This window comes from Vicugna pacos, chromosome 27 (assembly GCF_048564905.1).
Source record: "Vicugna pacos chromosome 27, VicPac4, whole genome shotgun sequence".
Taxonomy (NCBI): domain Eukaryota; kingdom Metazoa; phylum Chordata; class Mammalia; order Artiodactyla; family Camelidae; genus Vicugna; species Vicugna pacos.
In genome coordinates this window covers 18,910,968-18,929,038 of record NC_133013.1, presented here as the reverse complement: position 1 = coordinate 18,929,038, position 18,071 = coordinate 18,910,968, and the positions used below count along the sequence as shown (strand labels likewise).

Genomic DNA, 18,071 nt, shown 5'->3' with positions numbered 1-18,071 from the left:
GAGGAAAAGCTTGAAGATAAGAGTTAGCTGAGCAGCTCTCCAGATACAGGCTTTCTTGGCCGAAGCCCAGACCAAAGGCCCTGAGGGCAGACACGCCTATGCATTTGGTGGGTGGTGAGGGAGCTCACTCGCCTGCACCAGGCTAAGTCAGGCAGGGGAGAGGCGCTGTAGGCCAGAGTGGTACCCAGAGGGCTGAGTAACTGGAAGAGTAGAGTGACCCTTGGCTGAGACATTCAGGGAAGACTGCATGGCAGGAGAGACCAGGAGTTCATTTTGGGGCATACTGAGGTTATGTATGTCTTTTAGATTCAGGAATTCAGAAAGGAGGCTGGTGATACAGGTAAATTTGGGAATGGTTGGCATATAGTTGTCTTTAAAGTCACAAAAGCAGATTAAAATCTTCAGGGGTATAAGTTTAGATAGAAGAGGAGAAAACCAGACTGAGTCTTGGGACTTGAAGAAGTTAAGGAGAAGAGAAAGAACCAGGAAAGGAGACGAGGAAAGGGAACAGGTGAGACAGGAGGAAAACCAAATGCAGAAGTGTCTCAGGGAGAACGGAGCGCTACTAGTCACATGCTGCTGCCCAACCAAGTACCATAAGGACTGAGATGCCACCACTGGATTTATTACCACAAAAATCATGGGACTTGGACTTGACCAGCTTCAGTGGAGTGGCGCAAAATTAGAGGCAGTGAACATAGAGAATTCTCAAATTTTGCTTCAAGGATGAGCAGAGACATGAACCAGTAGGTGCCAGGGGAAGTGGAGTCAAGAAAAGCCAGGGGAGATGGCATATTTGTATGCTGGTGGGGACGTCCGTACAGAGGATGGAAGTTGCTGTGTAAGGAGACGGAAGAATTGTGAAGCAGTGTCTGTGAGTAAGCGAGCGGGGACGGGGGCTGGTGTGGAAGTACAAAGACCGGCTTGAGACAGGAACTCGGATTGTTCATCTATAATAACAGGAGGAGAGGAGAAGATGTGGGGCAGATGGCGCTGGTGATGCAGTGGAGGAAGTTTGTGAAAGCTCTCCTGATTGTTTCAGTTTCCTCAACAAAGTAGGAAGCAAGGTTGTCAGCTAACAGGACAAGAGAGGATGGAGGAAAAAGGAGAAAGTGTGAAATCGTCACTAAGACAGGAGTCAGCTAACTTTATCTTTAAGGACCAGAGAATAAATATTTGGGGCTTTGTGGCAGCATCTGTCACAATTACTCCGCTCAGCTATTTTAGCCCAAAAGTAGACGTGAACAATAAATACATTGATTTTCCATGGTTGTTTTCCAGTAAAATTTGATTTATGAAAATGGGCATTCAGCTCATGGGCCATAGTTTGCTGACACCTATACTAACAGAACTCAGGAGTGACAGACCAAGGGTGTGTCATGATTACCTGGCAGCATTAAGGGTTTGCATAACCACGTGAAGTTTATAACCAGGTATTGAAAGTGAACATAGTCAGCATGGTTGTATATTTCTCCAGCCACGTTCGGCTACAGAGATATGGGCATGCAGTGGTAGAGAATTAAATCTAACGTGTTTTATCAAGCAGTGTGACCTAAGGGCAAGGGAGTTGAAGGTCTATGAAAGGTAGTGTTATAACGATTGGCTCTGGAATTGAAGCTGAATTAGGAGAATATCTGAGGATGAGGATCAATGGATAGGTTGTCCCAGTGGATTGTTGGAGTCAGAATATTGGATGGCATGAGTTGGAAAGGTAGGAGGTGGTGGTCAGAGAATGAAGAGGTTGCCGTTAACTAATGAGGCTAAGGTGGTGGATTTGACCGTGGGCGTGAGTGGCTGACGTGTGAGGGACAGGATCATCAGAGCACAGGAGATCGAGTTCCCAAAAGGCTAGGTGTGGGAGGATCATCTCTGTGCACTGAGTCACCAAGAATTTTTTTAACTTTTTTTTATTGAGTAATAGTCATTTTACAATGTGAGTCACCAAGAATTAAGGCAGGAATGATGTTGGAGAGAGTGGTGGGGCACTGTTTCATGGTGAAGCTAGATAGAGCCTCAGAATCACTACCAGTTAGTTGTTAGTCCAGGACACCAGTCCTGTTTGTCTTTGGGTTGTTGGAATGTGCTGGATGAGCAAGGATTGGAAGGTAGAGGAACTGCATATACAGAAGCGCAGAAGCACAATGCAGCTTTTGAGCAGTGCTGGTGCTTAGTATTGCTAAGTTAGAGAACTGGGGTAGATGATAGCAAAAGTTCACGTAGCAGTGGGGGCTTTAAAAGGGAAGCAGAGTTCGGAGACAACTGAGGGAAATGAGAAAAGGGAACTGAGTAGAGATAATAAAATGGATTGACTAGCACCAAACACCCAGAAGAGATCAGAACTCACATATTTGTGTGGACAGTGTTCTTCATCCCAGAAGTCACCATCCAGTAAGAGGTGACAGAAGAGGTCTGAAGGGTTTTTTTTATTTTAAAGAAAGAGTATTTCTTGGGGAAGGGTATAGCTCAAATGGCAGAGCACATGCTTAGCATGCATAAGGTCCTAGGTTCAATCCCCAGTACCTCCTCTAAAAATAAGTAAACCTAATAACCTCCCCCCACCACAATACAATAATTCAATAATACAATAATAAATAAATAAATAGTTTTTTTGAGAAAGATTATTTCTACCCACAGAGTGCTCTCAGGTAACTGAAAGACAAGATGTATATCTGTGAAGCAGTAATGAAATAGATATAGTAGATTGCCAATTATTCAAACAAGGTTAATGTAAGAATTTAGAAAAGAATGAACAATTGAAACTTCCTTGGTTTTTGGTCTTGATTTTAGTCTGGAAATGGTTTGTTGTGGGACTATTACAGTTAGTATTAAGCTCTAGCAATCTAGGTATCATTATCTTAATTATAAGTAAAAGGTAATCACTTTTTATTCATAGGATTATAAGACAAGAGATGTGACTGATGACGTAAAAAATATTGTAAGATTTGTTCAAGAACATAGTTCATCACAAGGAACAAGAAATATAAAATACATAGGCCCTTCTGGGAGATTTACTATGAATATGCTGGTGGACATTTTCTTGGGTAAGTCATCTGTTTCATTGTTTGAGTTACATCAATTAAAATTGAACAGCTAAAGAATTCATTACAAGTTCATAGAAAAAATTTCTTTTGTCTATTTTCTTATTGAATTTGAGGGCTTTACAATAAAGTCTTTTTGAGTAACAAAAAATAAGTTTTTAAGAATTATATCAATTCTTTTTATAGAATTTATATAAGTCACTAAGATGAGTTTTCACAAACAAAAAAGAAAATAATAAAGCTTACATTCCAAGTGAATGGAATGTAACTTCTCTGGAGAATTACCCATTGACTGACTTCTAGTTCAAGATGGCAACCTGGGCATAACTATCTGTCTTCTTTTTTTGCTTGAGGCCCTATTAAAATAACAGTAAGGAAATGAAATGATTAAATCCATGACAGCATAAAGAACCAGAAAGAGACCATCATCAGATTAGAGGTTTTTAAAATCTTTTAAGAAATGGATGGGAAACATATTGATAAATGGGATGAAATGCTGTAAATTATAATGCAAAATAAATGTAGGAGAAAGTCATAACAGAGGAAGGGCTATCAGCCAGGCAGAACCCCATTATCACCAGGCCTCAGACTTGAAGTCGAGGGTTCTAGGGGGTGGGAGTGAAAGCAGAGAAGCCAAAAATAGGAGGGCATAGTTAAAAGAAAATCTGCTCACAGAAGAACTGTGTGGAATACCAGCCTGCAATTGATCCTGGAACAAAGATAAACTGCTTGAGGAGTAGAAAGACATTCTGAGTTGAGGGCCAAAGTCCCTGAGTAGCATCTGGGGACCAACCAGCCCACTAACCCTAAAGCAAACCTAATAACTAGATGTCCTCATTCAGAGGAAGAATTTGGGGGAGACATAAAAATAATAGGATAGCCACCCAAAAAGTTTAATAACCTGGTCCCTAAAGATTAAATATAAATGGACGATCAAGAGAAAGACCAAATAAGTAGCGTGTTTGACCCTGGGGATGGAGATCCTTTAGAAAATAGGCAATGACTTTGGGGAGAAGGAAGGGGAAACACCTAATTAGTATCTTCACACAGACTTTAGTAACAATAGCATGGTATGGAAGAGAAAGAATGAGAAAAGAGTTGTTAAAAGTTTTAAGTGATTGACAAAGTAAATTTTGTGGAAAAGCTGGAAGATAAAGCCAAGGAAATCTTCTAAGACCCGAACAAAGAGATATATGGAAAATATCAGAGAGAAAATGTAGATCAGTTCTTAGGAGATATAAAATCTGACAAATTTTGAAATAAAAAATAGAGGGAATTAACAAACTAATGATAAAATTTTCCAGAGTGAAAGAGAAAAAAACCTGAGTAAAATGCCCACAGAATGCCAAATAAGATACTTTATAAGGTGAGATTTAAGAATACCAAGGGTAAAGAGATATTGGGGAGGAAAAACTCTGTTATATTTAGTTGCTGAGGGCAGATTAGCAAAAGACAGATTTAATCAGCTATGTATGGAAAAATGTGGTTCAAAGGGGCAGTTAGAATTTGGAGCTTATATACCCTTTTAATAGGGGGAGGGTGGAGAAAGGCACTTAAGGGAAAACAAGTGACTTTTTGGAAGGATAAACTGGCCCTTAGGAGAAAAATGGGAGGAGAATGGTAGTTTTTTGACAGTGTCTGTGTGGATGTGGTGTGGGGGACCTCTCATCTCCAGTGATAAGAGTCAGTCTCTCTTGTTGCTTCTGGGGAAGGGATTTTTGACAATTGAGTTCTTTTGGGAGTCTCTGTTTTTTTGGCAGATGGATTTCAGAAACTCGAATGCCTTCTGCTCAAAATAATTTTTATGTCACCCTAGCATATTCTGGATCCCTTCAGAGATAATCCAGAAAGCTTTGGAAAGAAAAAACAAACCAAAACCAAACACATCAGATTAATCTCAGCAGCCCTGGAGACTAGAAGGCAAAGAAAATGATATGATGTACACCGTAAACAGAAGAGCTGACCTGTGGGTCCAGTGAGAAGAAATCCCAGAGTCACAATAGGTCCAGTAAGCAGTCTGTACAAAGTGTAACAGAAAGTTGGGAAAAATAAGTCCCAAGCAATATAAAGAACAAGAAATTAATTTTTTTATTGATGACAGTAAAGAACACAAATGTTAACTTCTCAACAACAGAAAGAGAAAGGCACTTAGAAACTCTAGGGGAGAGATACAAGAGAGCCAAGGTCAAACATAAAGGAAATGGGTGCACGATTCTGAGTAACTGATAAAACGTGCGAAAAATAATCTGTTTGTCTGGATACAGTGAACATCCTCCTTAGAGTTGCGCGAGAGTCTTGCGTTCTAAGTAGGTCTCGTCATAATATAAACACTGTTGATTAGCTATAATACAGTCAACAAATAGACTTAAACATGATTAGAGAACAGTACAGGATGTAAATGTTCATCTTGATGATGTAAAAAATAAAAGTACAGTAAATAAAAGTAAAAGAAGGGGAATATATGGACAGCTTGGGGTGCTGATAACTTCAGTGGGAAGGGAGAGTGGTCAGAAGTTCTGTCTGAAATTACAAAAATAATCAATAGATGAACCAATATTATAAAACTAGCAAAATTTGGGACAAGGTAAAGTGAAGAGGATGGTGTAAATGAGTTAAAGCTTCATCTTCCATAGTGAGGGGTCAGGAAATAAATGTCACGGGGTGACTCTGGCCAGTGGAACGACAGCAGGAGTTAGGGGTCCACGTGCAGGCTACCACAGAAGAGCTGAAAACAAGCTATTTAAAAAGTGATTGCCGTGGAGAAGAGTGAGACTGGGGAGGGCACAGGTGGAACAGAGGAATGTCGCTTTTAATTATTATTATTATGTACTGTATTTTTTTCCTCATGTCATGTATTACTTTAATTAAAAATCTATAAAGCAATTAAAACTTAATCCCCTAGATTGGAGTAGGAAGATGGTTTGCTCAGTTTCTTAGCTGTTTCTTCTGGATCTGCACATTCCTCAGGATAGAGCAGCCTTGTGTTTGCTCTCAATCATGTATTTATCATATTGTATGTGTAATTTCTATCATTTTTATATAACAAGATATAAGCATTTTCTTAATTTTTAATTCTAAAGTAGTTTTTAATTTCTATTTTATTATACTGATGAAATATATTTAAATAGTCTTATTTTAGGACATATTTTTCTATTATCAATAATGGTGCAAATAGCCTTTTACATACACCTGCGACTGCATCTCTGGTTGTACCTTTCATGTAGGTTCCTTGAAAGATTGCTAAATCAAACATTTTTCTGACACATTCTTCAGTTCCTCCTTAGTTCTTTAACGTTTTCAAGAAAATTGTTTATGTTTCATCCAGCTTTCTTAGTTATCCTCCGCACTAGTGTTGGTCCACATCAAACAGCCCACCATTATCAGTGCAGTAGTCTTGGCCCTGGAATGTGATACTTCAAGGGTACAAATCACTTGAAGAAGGAAAAACTTGAATAGTTCAGCATCTGTGACCAGAAGCCATCTGAAATGTATAATAACGTAGTTATTTGGAACTCTTAAAATAGAGCTAAAGCTTTACAGAGTAACTCTTAATTCTGATTATAATCGGTGTCACCAGCCTTCTTAAGTAGATTGTTATAATAAAATTGTGTTTACGATGAAAACACTAGTAATTTTAGCAGCTTGAACGTGAAACCAAGACTGAGGGGCTCTCAGCCAGCAGGAGGAGGAGGGAAATGTCCAATCTTCTGGAGTGTTACGCTCTTGTTTTGGAATTTGTATAAACATTGACCATCAATAATTTTTGTAACTAGATCAGTAATACATGGTTATCCTAATATAGCACAGGGATATTAAGCTATTAAAATTTATATAAACTTTTTTCTTTGATTTGTTTGCTCTGATGTAATTTTGTAAGCTGTAAATGCAACATCCTAAAATGATAAACTTAATTTTGCTGCTGTTTTTGGTCAATGCATGTTATTAAAAGATGAGGAAAAGTACATACCGCTATAGAAATTTCAGAGCTCTTACTAAATGTTCTCATTTTATGGAAATGAGTGGCTGTTAGTACCATGGATTTTCCTGAGGAATAGATTGTCTGTTCCATGTATCTAGCTAGACTGATCCATAAATGACATTTTTTAGCCTCTTCTATTAGAGTTATGATATCCCTACCTTTACTAATCTAAGTTCTTGTACCTTCTTACCAGGGAGTAAGAGTGCAAAAATTCAGACAGGGATATTTGGAAAGGGATCTACTTACTCACGACACAATGCCGAAAGACTTTTTAAAAAGCTGATACTTGACAAGATTTTGGATGAAGACTTATTTATCAATGCCAATGATCAACCAATTGCCTATGTGATGCCTGGAAATAAAGCCCAAACTGTACTAAATGGGCACTTAAAGGTATGGCATTCTAAATGTTTATTATCTTGCAATGAGTGGACAGAAATAGTTTACTGCAAATTAAAGTGTCTTCTGCAAAGTTTATGGATACTGAATTTATATATTCTGTCCTATATGACCATATTCTGTTCTTCTTAATTTGGAAAGAGATCTTAAAATTGAACCCAAGTAATGTAATACCTGTCAAAATGAATTGAATGAGTTATCAGATCACTAAATCATCATCTATTCATTAAATAAGCCTTTATCAAGAACCTTTTCAAACAGTAAGTTCATACTGTATAGCACAGGGAACTATATTCAATATCTTATCACCTATGGTAAAAGAGAATATGAAAACGAATATATATGTGTTCATGTATGACTGAAGCATTGTGCTGTACACCAGAAACTGACACAACATAGTAAACTGACTATACTTCAACAAAAATATATATATACCAAAAAAAAGAAAAGTGCCAGGCACTGGAGATAGACGATATACAGCCCCTGTTCCCAAGGGGCTTACTATCTACGTGGCATAATAGAATTTTTTTTGTTTTGGTGGGAGGTCATTAGGGTTTATTTACTTTGTAATGGAGGTACTTGGGGTTGAACCCAGGACCTCGGGCATGCTAGGCATGCACTCTATCACTGAGCTATGCCCTCCCCCGAAAAAAATTTTTAAATGCGGTTAAGCGTTAAATAAAGCCTCGTTTGGATACAAGCGTGCACACCCCCACTCCTGTGCTTTCTTTTTCTCTCACAAAGGTAGACTTTATGGAAACGGAAAATTCCAGCAGTGTGAAAAAACAAAAAGCTTTAGTGGCCAAGGTGTCTCAGAGGGAAGAGATGGTTAAGAAATGTCTTGGAGAACTTACAGAAGTCTGCAAATCTCTGGGGAAAGTTTTCGGTGTGCATTACTTTAACATTTTTAACACTGTCACGCTTAAGAAGCTTGCAGGTATGTGTGAGTCTCCCTGTTGTGCGGCATAAATTAATAGGCCCAAAGTTAATCTTGCTGAGGAACTTTTAAAACCAATGCATAAGTAGATCTCGGTCTTTTTCATCTCTGAATTGAAAGCTCAGAGAAACAGTTTAAACTTATCCTTGAGATAAAATATATTCTTTAAGATACACAGTACTGTGTTATTCAGACATACGGTATAATTTTAATTTTCTACCTCAGTCTAGCGCTGCCTGTTAGGATATGGGTAACTGTAATCCCTAACAGCAGGTGTCACCTAATGATTTTGTGTGCATTGTTTGCCTGCCTTAGGACATTTAACTGTGTTGTGTAAACACGTCTTTGCAATGTGGAGCTAAGTTCCTTAGGAAAAATATTATGTTCTAAGTATTTTGTGATAAATGCCTGCTGACCTGAGTTACTTCCTTGGCCCCAGATAGCTCAGCCCGGAATTCTAATAGTAAAGTCCCTGGAAAATAAGCTGGTCACATAGTTGACTGACTAGTAGACGTCCCCTTCCATGCTGTTCTTTCAGAAAAGCTCATAATCATCACCTTCTCCCTCCTCCATCCCCCTTCCTGCCACCACAGGTCTTTACAGTATTTCATCAACTCTAAGATGCCATCCATTTTAAGACACTGTTACTTTATAGACTGTTGAGAAAGGAAAAAATTGTGCTAATTAAGCTATGACACAGTGCTTTTATTGAAAGAAAGAATTGTTTTTTACTTTATTTAGATTTTTATCACATTTAACTCTGTATATATGGAAAATGCGTATAATGAAAGCAAACTGATTTAGGTGCTAGTAAAAATTCACATTCAAAGCCTGACTCTTCTGAATCATTTTTTGACTCAATTGTCCATGTCTTTGTTTTCCCTCGTGTGATCAGGAATGTCAGTGGTGCAGCCTTTTCTGCGTGTTCCACTATTTTCTTCGTGTCCCACTATTTTAATCAAAACTCCTGTCTCCCATTCTGATTTGATAGTGATGTTTTCTTGATGGTACCAGAAAGTGCCCATGGCAGGGTGCACATCTCTCAGTAGCACAAATGTAACAGTGCTGCATCCACTTGGGGTGTCTTGTTTTTTGGGGCATACCCAGCACTTGGTTGTTGCTTGCAAGAAACTATGGAATTGTCCTTTCCTCCAGGACAAATATTTACTTTATTATGCCGAATTTATTCTCCATTTTACACATTTCTAAGCTTTTCTGCATTCACCAGCACTTTTTCCATATTGATCGCAGTCTAGTCTTTCTGAAGACACTTTATGTGACAGTTAAACTCAGCACGTGAGGAACCAGCACGGCAGTAGCACTGTGGACTTGCCGGCAGTACTAATTTCTCACGTGCACAGGCAGTGACAACCACAATACACCTGCCATTTGGCCGTCAGCACATCTTGACCTCAGGAATGCCACAACACGAGAAAGTGTGTATCTTAGAATCAGTGAAATGCAGTATTTTGTGTCTAGGCTGTTAGTGTAATTTCCTAACTGGTCTCCTCAACTCCAGATATGAACATGGTATATACATTTTAATCTTCTAAGTACTCTGGTATAACTCCACCAGCTCTCCAGATAAAGGACAAATGTCCTCAGGGACCTGCATGTCTACTTGTCTCCCCTCTTCCTCTAAACCTCTCCATAAACTTTCTGGTCTATCCCACAACTCTGTTCTTTTCCTCTAAACACAGAAATGATGTGAGAATCACAGATTTGAAAGCCACCCTTTGCTCACGTCAAATACAGGAATTATTACTCCCTCATTCCCCACAGCCAGTGAGTCGATCAGTCATACCGACCCAGCCTCCAAAACATGTCTGAGTCTCTTCTCTCTGTCCCCGCCACTCCTTGCGAGTTCACCACACCTTCGCTTTCTCCTGCAGTGCCTTCCGCCAGGCTCCGGTTCCAGCTCTTTCCTTTATAATCTGTTGTCCGTACAGCACCCAGAGTGATCTTTAAAATGACTGGCTTGTCTAGCTGTAAGACTGATATGCCTTCTCTGTGCAGAGGACTCTCACCGGCCTACTTGTTAAGGTCTGAAGACTTGCCTCACCCCACATGCAGAAAGACTGGATCAAGAACAGGTTTGGGGTGGGGGGAAGAAAGGATTCAGTTGTGGCCAAGTCTGGAGTGCAGGGGAGAAGTCAGAGCTGGAAATACGAACGTGGGCATTCCCTGCAAACAGAAGGATCACCATTCTTCCAGCTCGACAAGTCGTCATTGTGAGAACAGTAGGCAAGAGCTGAGTCTGGTTAACCCTGGGGCGCCCTGCACAGGCACCCCAACTCCGCTCCTCCCTTCATGTCCTCTGCTCTCTCTCGTTCTCTGTCCTGGCTTCATGCACCTTTGCTGCCGGAGCTGGATGATGGGCTCCTGCCCTCTGGGCCTCTCTGTGCCTCTGTTGGCACCAACTGCCTTTTAGAAAATTGGCCCGTGTACCCAGTGCTCTGCAGTTAGTTGGCACTTAACACACATGTGCTGAATGGGTGAATGAGCATAAATTCAGTGGGTTTTCTATGGGTGGTAATTTAAATTTCTAATTTTATGCCCATGCACAGAATCTTTATCTTCCGATCCTGAGGTTTTGCTTCAAATTGATGGTGTTACTGAAGACAAACTGGAAAAATATGGTGCAGAAGTGATTCCAATATTGCAGAAATACTCTCAGTGGACATTGCCAGGTTCAGTATACAGCCAAATATTTGTTTTCTGAAAGCCTGTTTTAACGTTAGGTGATGCATCTCCCTGGATTAGAATTATTTGCTTTTTGGGTTGTGTTAAGGCTTCTACACCTTGTCACACTGGCGTCCAGTGCTCGGAGCAGACCCAGTGGTGTGCCAGGCTCCTCCTTCAGGACATTGGTGCTTAGGCTCCTCTAGGGGATGCCATTTACTGAATTTGCCAATAAGACTCACAGGAGGACTTTTGGGCCCAGGAGTTGCTAGTTCTGTTATGGCAAGCGCCTGAGGATCCTGGAGTCCTGGGTGCAGATTGCAGATCTGCCACCATCTCCATATGATCCCTATCCAGCCACAAGTAACCTCTTTGTGCTTCAGTTTCCTTATCTGAGGAAGGAACGTGTTATCTGACAAAAATGTCTAAAGATAAAGATTAAGAGTGGAGTTCAAATGTTTTGGAAAAATGAACATGTAATTGGAACGCTAGAGAATCTTATTTTTATTAGCCATTGAAAGAATCCACCCAAGTGAGTGCATCGTTAGTGGATGTTCCCAAACGTTACGGGAGGCCTGTCATGTGGCACCTCTAATTACAAAGCTCGTCACTGAGCTGCAGCACATGTGGACGGAGGGCAAATCAAGCACAAAGATGTTGTTGCGGGAGACGTGACAAGTGCAAGAGCCTTGTGCCCTCCTCCAGCGGTTGCCATGCAGACCAGCCAGGGGAGATATTCTCCTGTTTCTATACAGGACGCTGGGAGGGGGCCTTCTCAAGGCTGAGGGAGATGGTAGCAGGATGAGAAGTGAGTAAGTGTACATTTCAGATTCCCTCTCTCCGTGATCGTTTTTTATGCATTGACAAAATGCTGCAGAGTCAGGTTTTTGTTAATTCCTCTGTGTGGTAATTATTCCATAAAAGCCTCGACCTCTTAGTGGGAACTTAACATTTGTTAGTATAGTAACTTGTTTGGAAGGGGATTTTGCCCACGTAAGACAGGGCTGCTTTTGTGAAACAGCCCAGGGTGTGGTCATGATCGCTCCCACTTTTTGAGGGAGAGACACTGAGCCAAGAGCTTTGCCTATTTTGTGTCAGTCAGTCCTCATAACACCCATTTTAAAAGTAAAAATGGGTGAGGCCTTTTTATTTCCCCGAAGTCCCACAGCGGGGATAGCAGCGCTCTTCACCCGAGCTGCACTCTCCCCAAGCCCCCCGCCACGTGCCCTTCCTGCCAAGCAGGAGGGGAACCAGACCAGCCAGGAAATGTCTTCAGAAAATGAAGACCTCATCACTGTTGACTTATAGGAAGATTTCATGCTTTGGGGGGGCCTCATGTTGCAAATATCTATGAAAACTATCCTCTTCTTTGCAAACGTATGCTTTCCTAGTTTCTTGCATAGTATGTGAAATGTTCACAACCATTATGCAAAGTGTAAAATGTGGTCTAGAATTTTCTGACACTCATTTACTAAGTAAACCATCATTCAAAGATGCGGTGCAGAACATAGTTATGTTTTCCTTATATTGGGCTTATTTTTTGAGCACGTGTAAAATGATAAATAAAATTGTCTATTATTTAGCACTGTAAACTTTTCAAAGAGCTTAACAGGTTAACTGCCCAAACAATAACAGGGGCGCAGGCTCCAGAGTATCAGCTAATAAATCTGACGTCTCTGGTTAAATTAAAGAGCATCACACATTTTCTTAATGAATTCTGATCCCCATTCTTTAAAAACAAATTGCCATTGACCACTTTGGGGCTTTGTGAAATAAAAAAAAGAAGTGCTCAGTTCTTGTGGGATTGTTGACTGCACGTGGCAGGATTCACCAGGAAGTAGCTAGGTAGCAGCTGAACTGCTCCTCTGTATCGAATATCCCCTTAAAGACGGTAACAACACTTGGACCAGCACAGCAGCACTGGTAAATGTCTGCATTGTCCATTTGTAGCTGACAGTTCCCCCCAGAGAAGCCCCTCCAGCAGCAGAGGCACTGGGAGAAACGCCCCCGAGGAGTGGGACGAGGATGCGCCTGTATCTTCTCACTACTTTGCAAATAAACCCAAAAATGAAAGAAAGAGGAAAAGGATGTCAGCCTCCCAAAGGTCTAAGAGGAGGAAAACTAGTTTTGGGGTTTCCAAGACAAAAGGGTAAGTTCTGCCACCTTTTCTGCATCGTAGGGTAGATGGGAGAAGGGCACAGAAGTACCACTGCGCTGGTTGGCTTTGAAGCATTTATTAAAATAAGCCATTGTTAAATGTTGCCTCTGCAGTTCATGGAGTGAGGATTAAGGTTTGATCCAAAACAAAAACATTTGTTTCAGATTTTTAAAATGTCTACTCCTAAGTGTGCTTATCACCAAAGCTTTCTAGTTTGCAAAAACGTCTCTAATTTTGACCTTACCTTAGGGGAAAAAGAACTTTTTTTGGACAGTTAAGAGACTTAAGAGACTTTTCCACCTAAAATGCTGTAAATCATATAAACAAAGGGGTTTGTTTCCTCATCGCTCTTATGATTCCATCAGCACTTGCCACGCTGCTTCTATTGCCACAGAATCTGCAGGGCCCCCACGTGGAAGCCCCGCACACCCCCTGCCGTTCAGTAACACCTGGGAGAGCCAGCCTCCCAAGCTTTGCAGGGTAGCAGAGAAGAGGCCACAACAGGAAACCCAAAAGGTCAGTCGAGCCCCGCCATCTTCCATTTCCCACATCGGCCCGGCCTCCAGGCTGGGACATGTCTGCTTTGGGGTGTTATCGGCTCATCAGGTCCTGATGATGAGCTGGGCAGTGTTCTTACTTTGTAATTGCACTGCTCCTGCAGCCCCTTCTTCCTGTCTCCTGCAAGGACATCCTCTGCCCTCACCTGGCAGGTAAGACCTAGTGGGACCTTGACCATCCTGTCAGTCTGGAGAATGTGGCCCCAGGTATCTGCATATCGTAGCAGATGCTTACAGGAGAAGGGAAGCAGGTCCTCAGTAAACTTGAGCAAGCTGTTGTGTTTTTCTTTTGCAGTTTTTCTTCCTCTTTTCATTCTGGGTAATAAAAACCAAAAACTGAGTAGGGGAAGAGAAAGGAAATCAAATGTTACCAAACTGTCATTTTCTTGTTAAGTCCATAAACAAACATCTTGTATGTGCTAATCCTTCTGTCAGGGTACAGAAATTAAAGGCATTAGGAAATACTAGTTTAATTTTGTGGGTTTTAATTTAAACTTTTTTTTAAAAACCAGTTCACCCATTTATCCTACACACCATCCCAACCCTGCCTCTTGCAACCACCAATCTATTCTCTGTATCTGTGAACTTGATTTAAGTGTGTGTATGTATATATATGTATATATATAGATAGATAGATAGATTCCACATATAATAGAGATCATGCAGTATTTGTCTTTCTGTGTATGACTTATTTCACTTACCATAATGCCCTCAGGTTCCATCCACATTGTCGCAAATGGCAAGATTTCACTCATTTTTACAGCTAAATAATAATTTTTGTGGTTTTTAGTGCGCAAGTGACCAGCAGATACTCTTCAGTGGGGACATTTCTTACGTTTTTCATTTTGAAAAATATTCATCTCCATTTTGAGAAATATTCATCTCCTCAGGAGTTCAGGCAGAGTAGGAGACCTTAAAAGGCCTCTGGTCCACTGTGATGAGGAAGCTGAGGCCTGGCCTGGGGAGAGCTTGTGAGCCTGGTCCCAGGCTCCCAGGTGGGACTGGACACTGGCTCACCCACGCCTGCCTGGAGCACTTTCACGGCTACACATCATCCAGGAAGATTCCTGAAAAAACGATCAAATCGTATCTCAGTGTTCCTTGCCATTGGCTCCCGTATTCAATTTTCACAGCTTTTGTTTACAAGAGGGAAGCACTTTGCCCTGTGGCCTAGAGCCTAATCTAGTAAGTGGTAAAACTCACACTTGTCCAATAGCCAGCACCGGTTCTTTTCCTGGTTGTTAATTAGCCAGTGTGTTTATGTGGGATTCCTTCCTAATCCCTACTGGCCCAAACCAGTAAACTGCGTCACTTTGCTGCACTGTGCTCCTGGGCTCCATGGAACCACTCTGCAGGGTGGTTTCCCGCGTGTCCAGGCCGCTCACCTGGCCGAGCGTCTCTGCGCAGCCAGAGTAAACGTGGCTCTCTGCCAGCACCCTTACCTCTCCACCCTCGCCTCAGAGCTTTACATCTTCAGAATAACACACAATGAACCAGTTGTGTTCTGGGCTCTGAGTGGGAGTAAAATGGATGGCTCTGGTGAAATGGAGGCTGCTGTTGGCAGATTCATTCTGTAAATCAACATAAACAGCAGGTTTTCGCTCGGGGCTTAATTTCTCAGCAGGAAATCAGCATAGGGAAATTTAAGGCTGCTTCTCTGTGGGTTTAGCAGATCTTTGCCTGTTCTGCAGGAAAATGCCCTCGAGCAAGACTTTTAGAATGTTGAAAAACCACTCTTCACCCACCCCCACCAAAATGTCATTACCAGACTGATGGCCCTGATACCCTGGCCCCTAAACTCAGAGATGGGAGGCCACTGGCATGCCCTGATGCCAGGGAATATTAACACTGGGCAGGAATTCAGCCTGGTTACAAAGCGGTGGGAAATACTCTTTTAGGGAAAGGCTTCTATAGAGAATGTTGCCTGCTGTTTTCCTTTATCCTTGTAAACATGCTGGCCCTATGATTTTTTTTTTTTTACAGTTTATTTAAGGGGAGGGAAAAAGCTGTTATCTTCAGATCAGAGAAGGAAGAGAGGTGCTGGAAGGACTTTGTAATAAGCTGTGGCAGGGACTTCTCAGCAGCGAGTGGGAGGTGAGAGCGGGACAGGCGAGCAAGCCGCTGGCATCGAGGCCCTGATGGAGACGTGCCAGCCCCGAGCTACTCTGGGGCCCCCCCACGGGCGGGCCGGCCTGGAGGAGGCTTGCTCTGCTCCGCCCCATCTCCACCCACCCACAAATCTACCTCCTCTGGACTGTGCCAGCACAGTAATTCCACTGTGTCTATTGTCTGGGCGTTGGGGCCTTAACAAGGTATTCTCACTTCCTTTCTGTGGTCAAAGTAGAGGGGAATGTGGATCTCAGCTCTGTTGTCTGGAGGGAGGGGTGGAAGGGAAAGGTCTGATTATAGGCTGTGAAAGGGTGGACAGAAGGCGCGGGAGGTTGGTCCCAAGTCACAGAATCCTTGACGTTGTAGGAAGACAAATTTAGGACAAATTTGTGTAAAAGGAAGCTGTCTATTCCTTAAATTGTAAAGGAAACTTACCTCACCCAGGGCCTTTATAGGCAGAAAATGCAGAGACACCAAGGAAAAACATGGATAATATCGCTCCGTGCATGTCAAGAGAAAGAAGACTGTTCACTTCGGGTTTTATTTGACATTTTAATTTTCTTTTCTTTGTCACATTTTAGGGGGTCCAGCACATGCAGAAGAATATCTTCTAAAACTAAATCCTCCAACATATTTGGACCCAGTTCAGCTTTGCATGGTTCTCAAGCGGCATCAGGAGCCAATAGAAAATTGGGGATTATGGCTCCACCAAAGCCTATAAATAGACCGTTTCTTAAGCCTTCATATGCATTTGTATAACAACCAGATCTCAATGTACATAGATCTTTCTTGTTTGTCAGCATCTGACCATCTGTGAATATAAAGCTGTTAGTTGTGTTATATACCATTTGTAATTTTCACCCATATCTATTAATATTTAAATAAATGCTTGGGGTGACAGTTCTTATTTTTAAAATAAATCTTTTCTTTTAAATAAGCATGATTTGCTGCCACTGCAAGCGTTGTGGCCGGTGTTTCTCAGAATGCCTGAAGCAGCAGCTGAATCATCTCAGTCAGACAAATTCTAAGCACAACATGAAACACAGAAGCCAAAGGAAAAGACACGCATAGGGCAGTGTGAAAGTGCAAAACCTTTTGTAGAAAATGACTTAAACAAGTTTAAAAGATAAATGACAGAGAAAAAAGGGGGGGAAAAAACCTGACAAAGGATTAATATCCATAATATACAAAGAGTACCTATAAATTATTAACAAAAAAAATTGCCCAGTAGAAAAATGAACAAAGGATGTGAATAGGCTGTTCTCAGAAGAGGAAATGCAAACGACTCACAAATATGTGAAAAATGCTAAACCTCCCTCATTAAAAATAAGAATTAGAACAACAAGATGCCATTCTTCTGCCTGTCAAATTGTCGGCACTGGATGATATCCCAGATCTGGGGTCAACAGAGAAGGGTCAGACATTCTCTTGTGAGAATATTTTGAATGCTGGTGTCGTCTGTTAGTATCAGGGAAGCCTTACTTTTCAAGATCCTCCATTAATAGGCTGATAGGCCAGAAAGTCTTACAGTGGGATTTTGGCACCTCTTTTCAGAGTTCCAGTACCTTGTGTTTGGAGCCATCTTTTCTTAGCGGGGACGTACCCTTGGTGACTCACCTGTTTGGTGTCCCGCTTCTCTCCTTGACCTCCATCAAGGGGGTTGAGCTGAGGAGGCCCTGCCTGGGCCAAAGGTGTTGAAGACAGAGTTGACTGGAAGGCTTGTGGGCTCAGCCTGGAGACTCTATGCAGGGGGAGGCCCTGGACCCACCCGGGGCCCGTCCTCGGAGCGGCACGCCTCAACCGCCACCTGGGGCTTTGGCTCCTTTGTTTAACGGAGGAGACCAGCCAGACAGGAGTCTGCTGAGGGCTGCTGTGCACTGTTACCTCAAGACACCTTCCAGAGCTGACATTTTCAGAAACCGCCCTTCCAATGAGCCCCAGTTTGTAGTCAAAACCTCAGGGGAGGTTCGTCAGAGAGGAAATGGAGGACGAATTAGCCAGTATTCAAGGCTACTGGGATAATGTCCCTGGCAGGAGGTCATACCCTTCCACCTGCAGCATCTCTGGCTTTGGGCAGGGATGCTGCAGACATTGGGTCACTTCCCAGCTCTGACCTGATTCATTCATTCCTTTACTGAGTGCCTCTTCCGCTCAGATACTGGAAACAGCTCCCCTCAAGAGTGCCCACTCTGCCTGCAGGGGTTCCCGGGGC

At 42.0% G+C, this 18,071-nt stretch overlaps 1 protein-coding gene across 3 annotated transcripts in view; it reads left to right on the top strand.

The window, feature by feature from the left end:
- The window catches only part of BLM (BLM RecQ like helicase), a 65,166-nt gene extending 48,404 nt beyond the window's left edge, over window positions 1–16,762 (top strand). The window contains exons 17-23 of one of the 3 annotated variants that reach the window (XM_072950813.1): window positions 2,894–3,041; window positions 7,211–7,410; window positions 8,161–8,353; window positions 10,921–11,043; window positions 12,986–13,184; window positions 15,734–16,062; window positions 16,441–16,530. In XM_072950813.1, coding sequence (XP_072806914.1) covers window positions 2,894–3,041; window positions 7,211–7,410; window positions 8,161–8,353; window positions 10,921–11,043; window positions 12,986–13,184; window positions 15,734–15,848 — 978 coding nt within the window. In that variant the 3' untranslated portion in view covers window positions 15,849–16,062; window positions 16,441–16,530. Of the gene's footprint in view, window positions 1–2,893; window positions 3,042–7,210; window positions 7,411–8,160; window positions 8,354–10,920; window positions 11,044–12,985; window positions 13,185–13,587; window positions 13,710–15,733; window positions 16,063–16,440 lie in introns of all 3 variants that reach the window. The other 2 variants (XM_072950814.1, XM_006198427.4) reach the window with 2 other exon arrangements.
- Window positions 16,763–18,071: the final 1,309 nt, after the last annotated feature.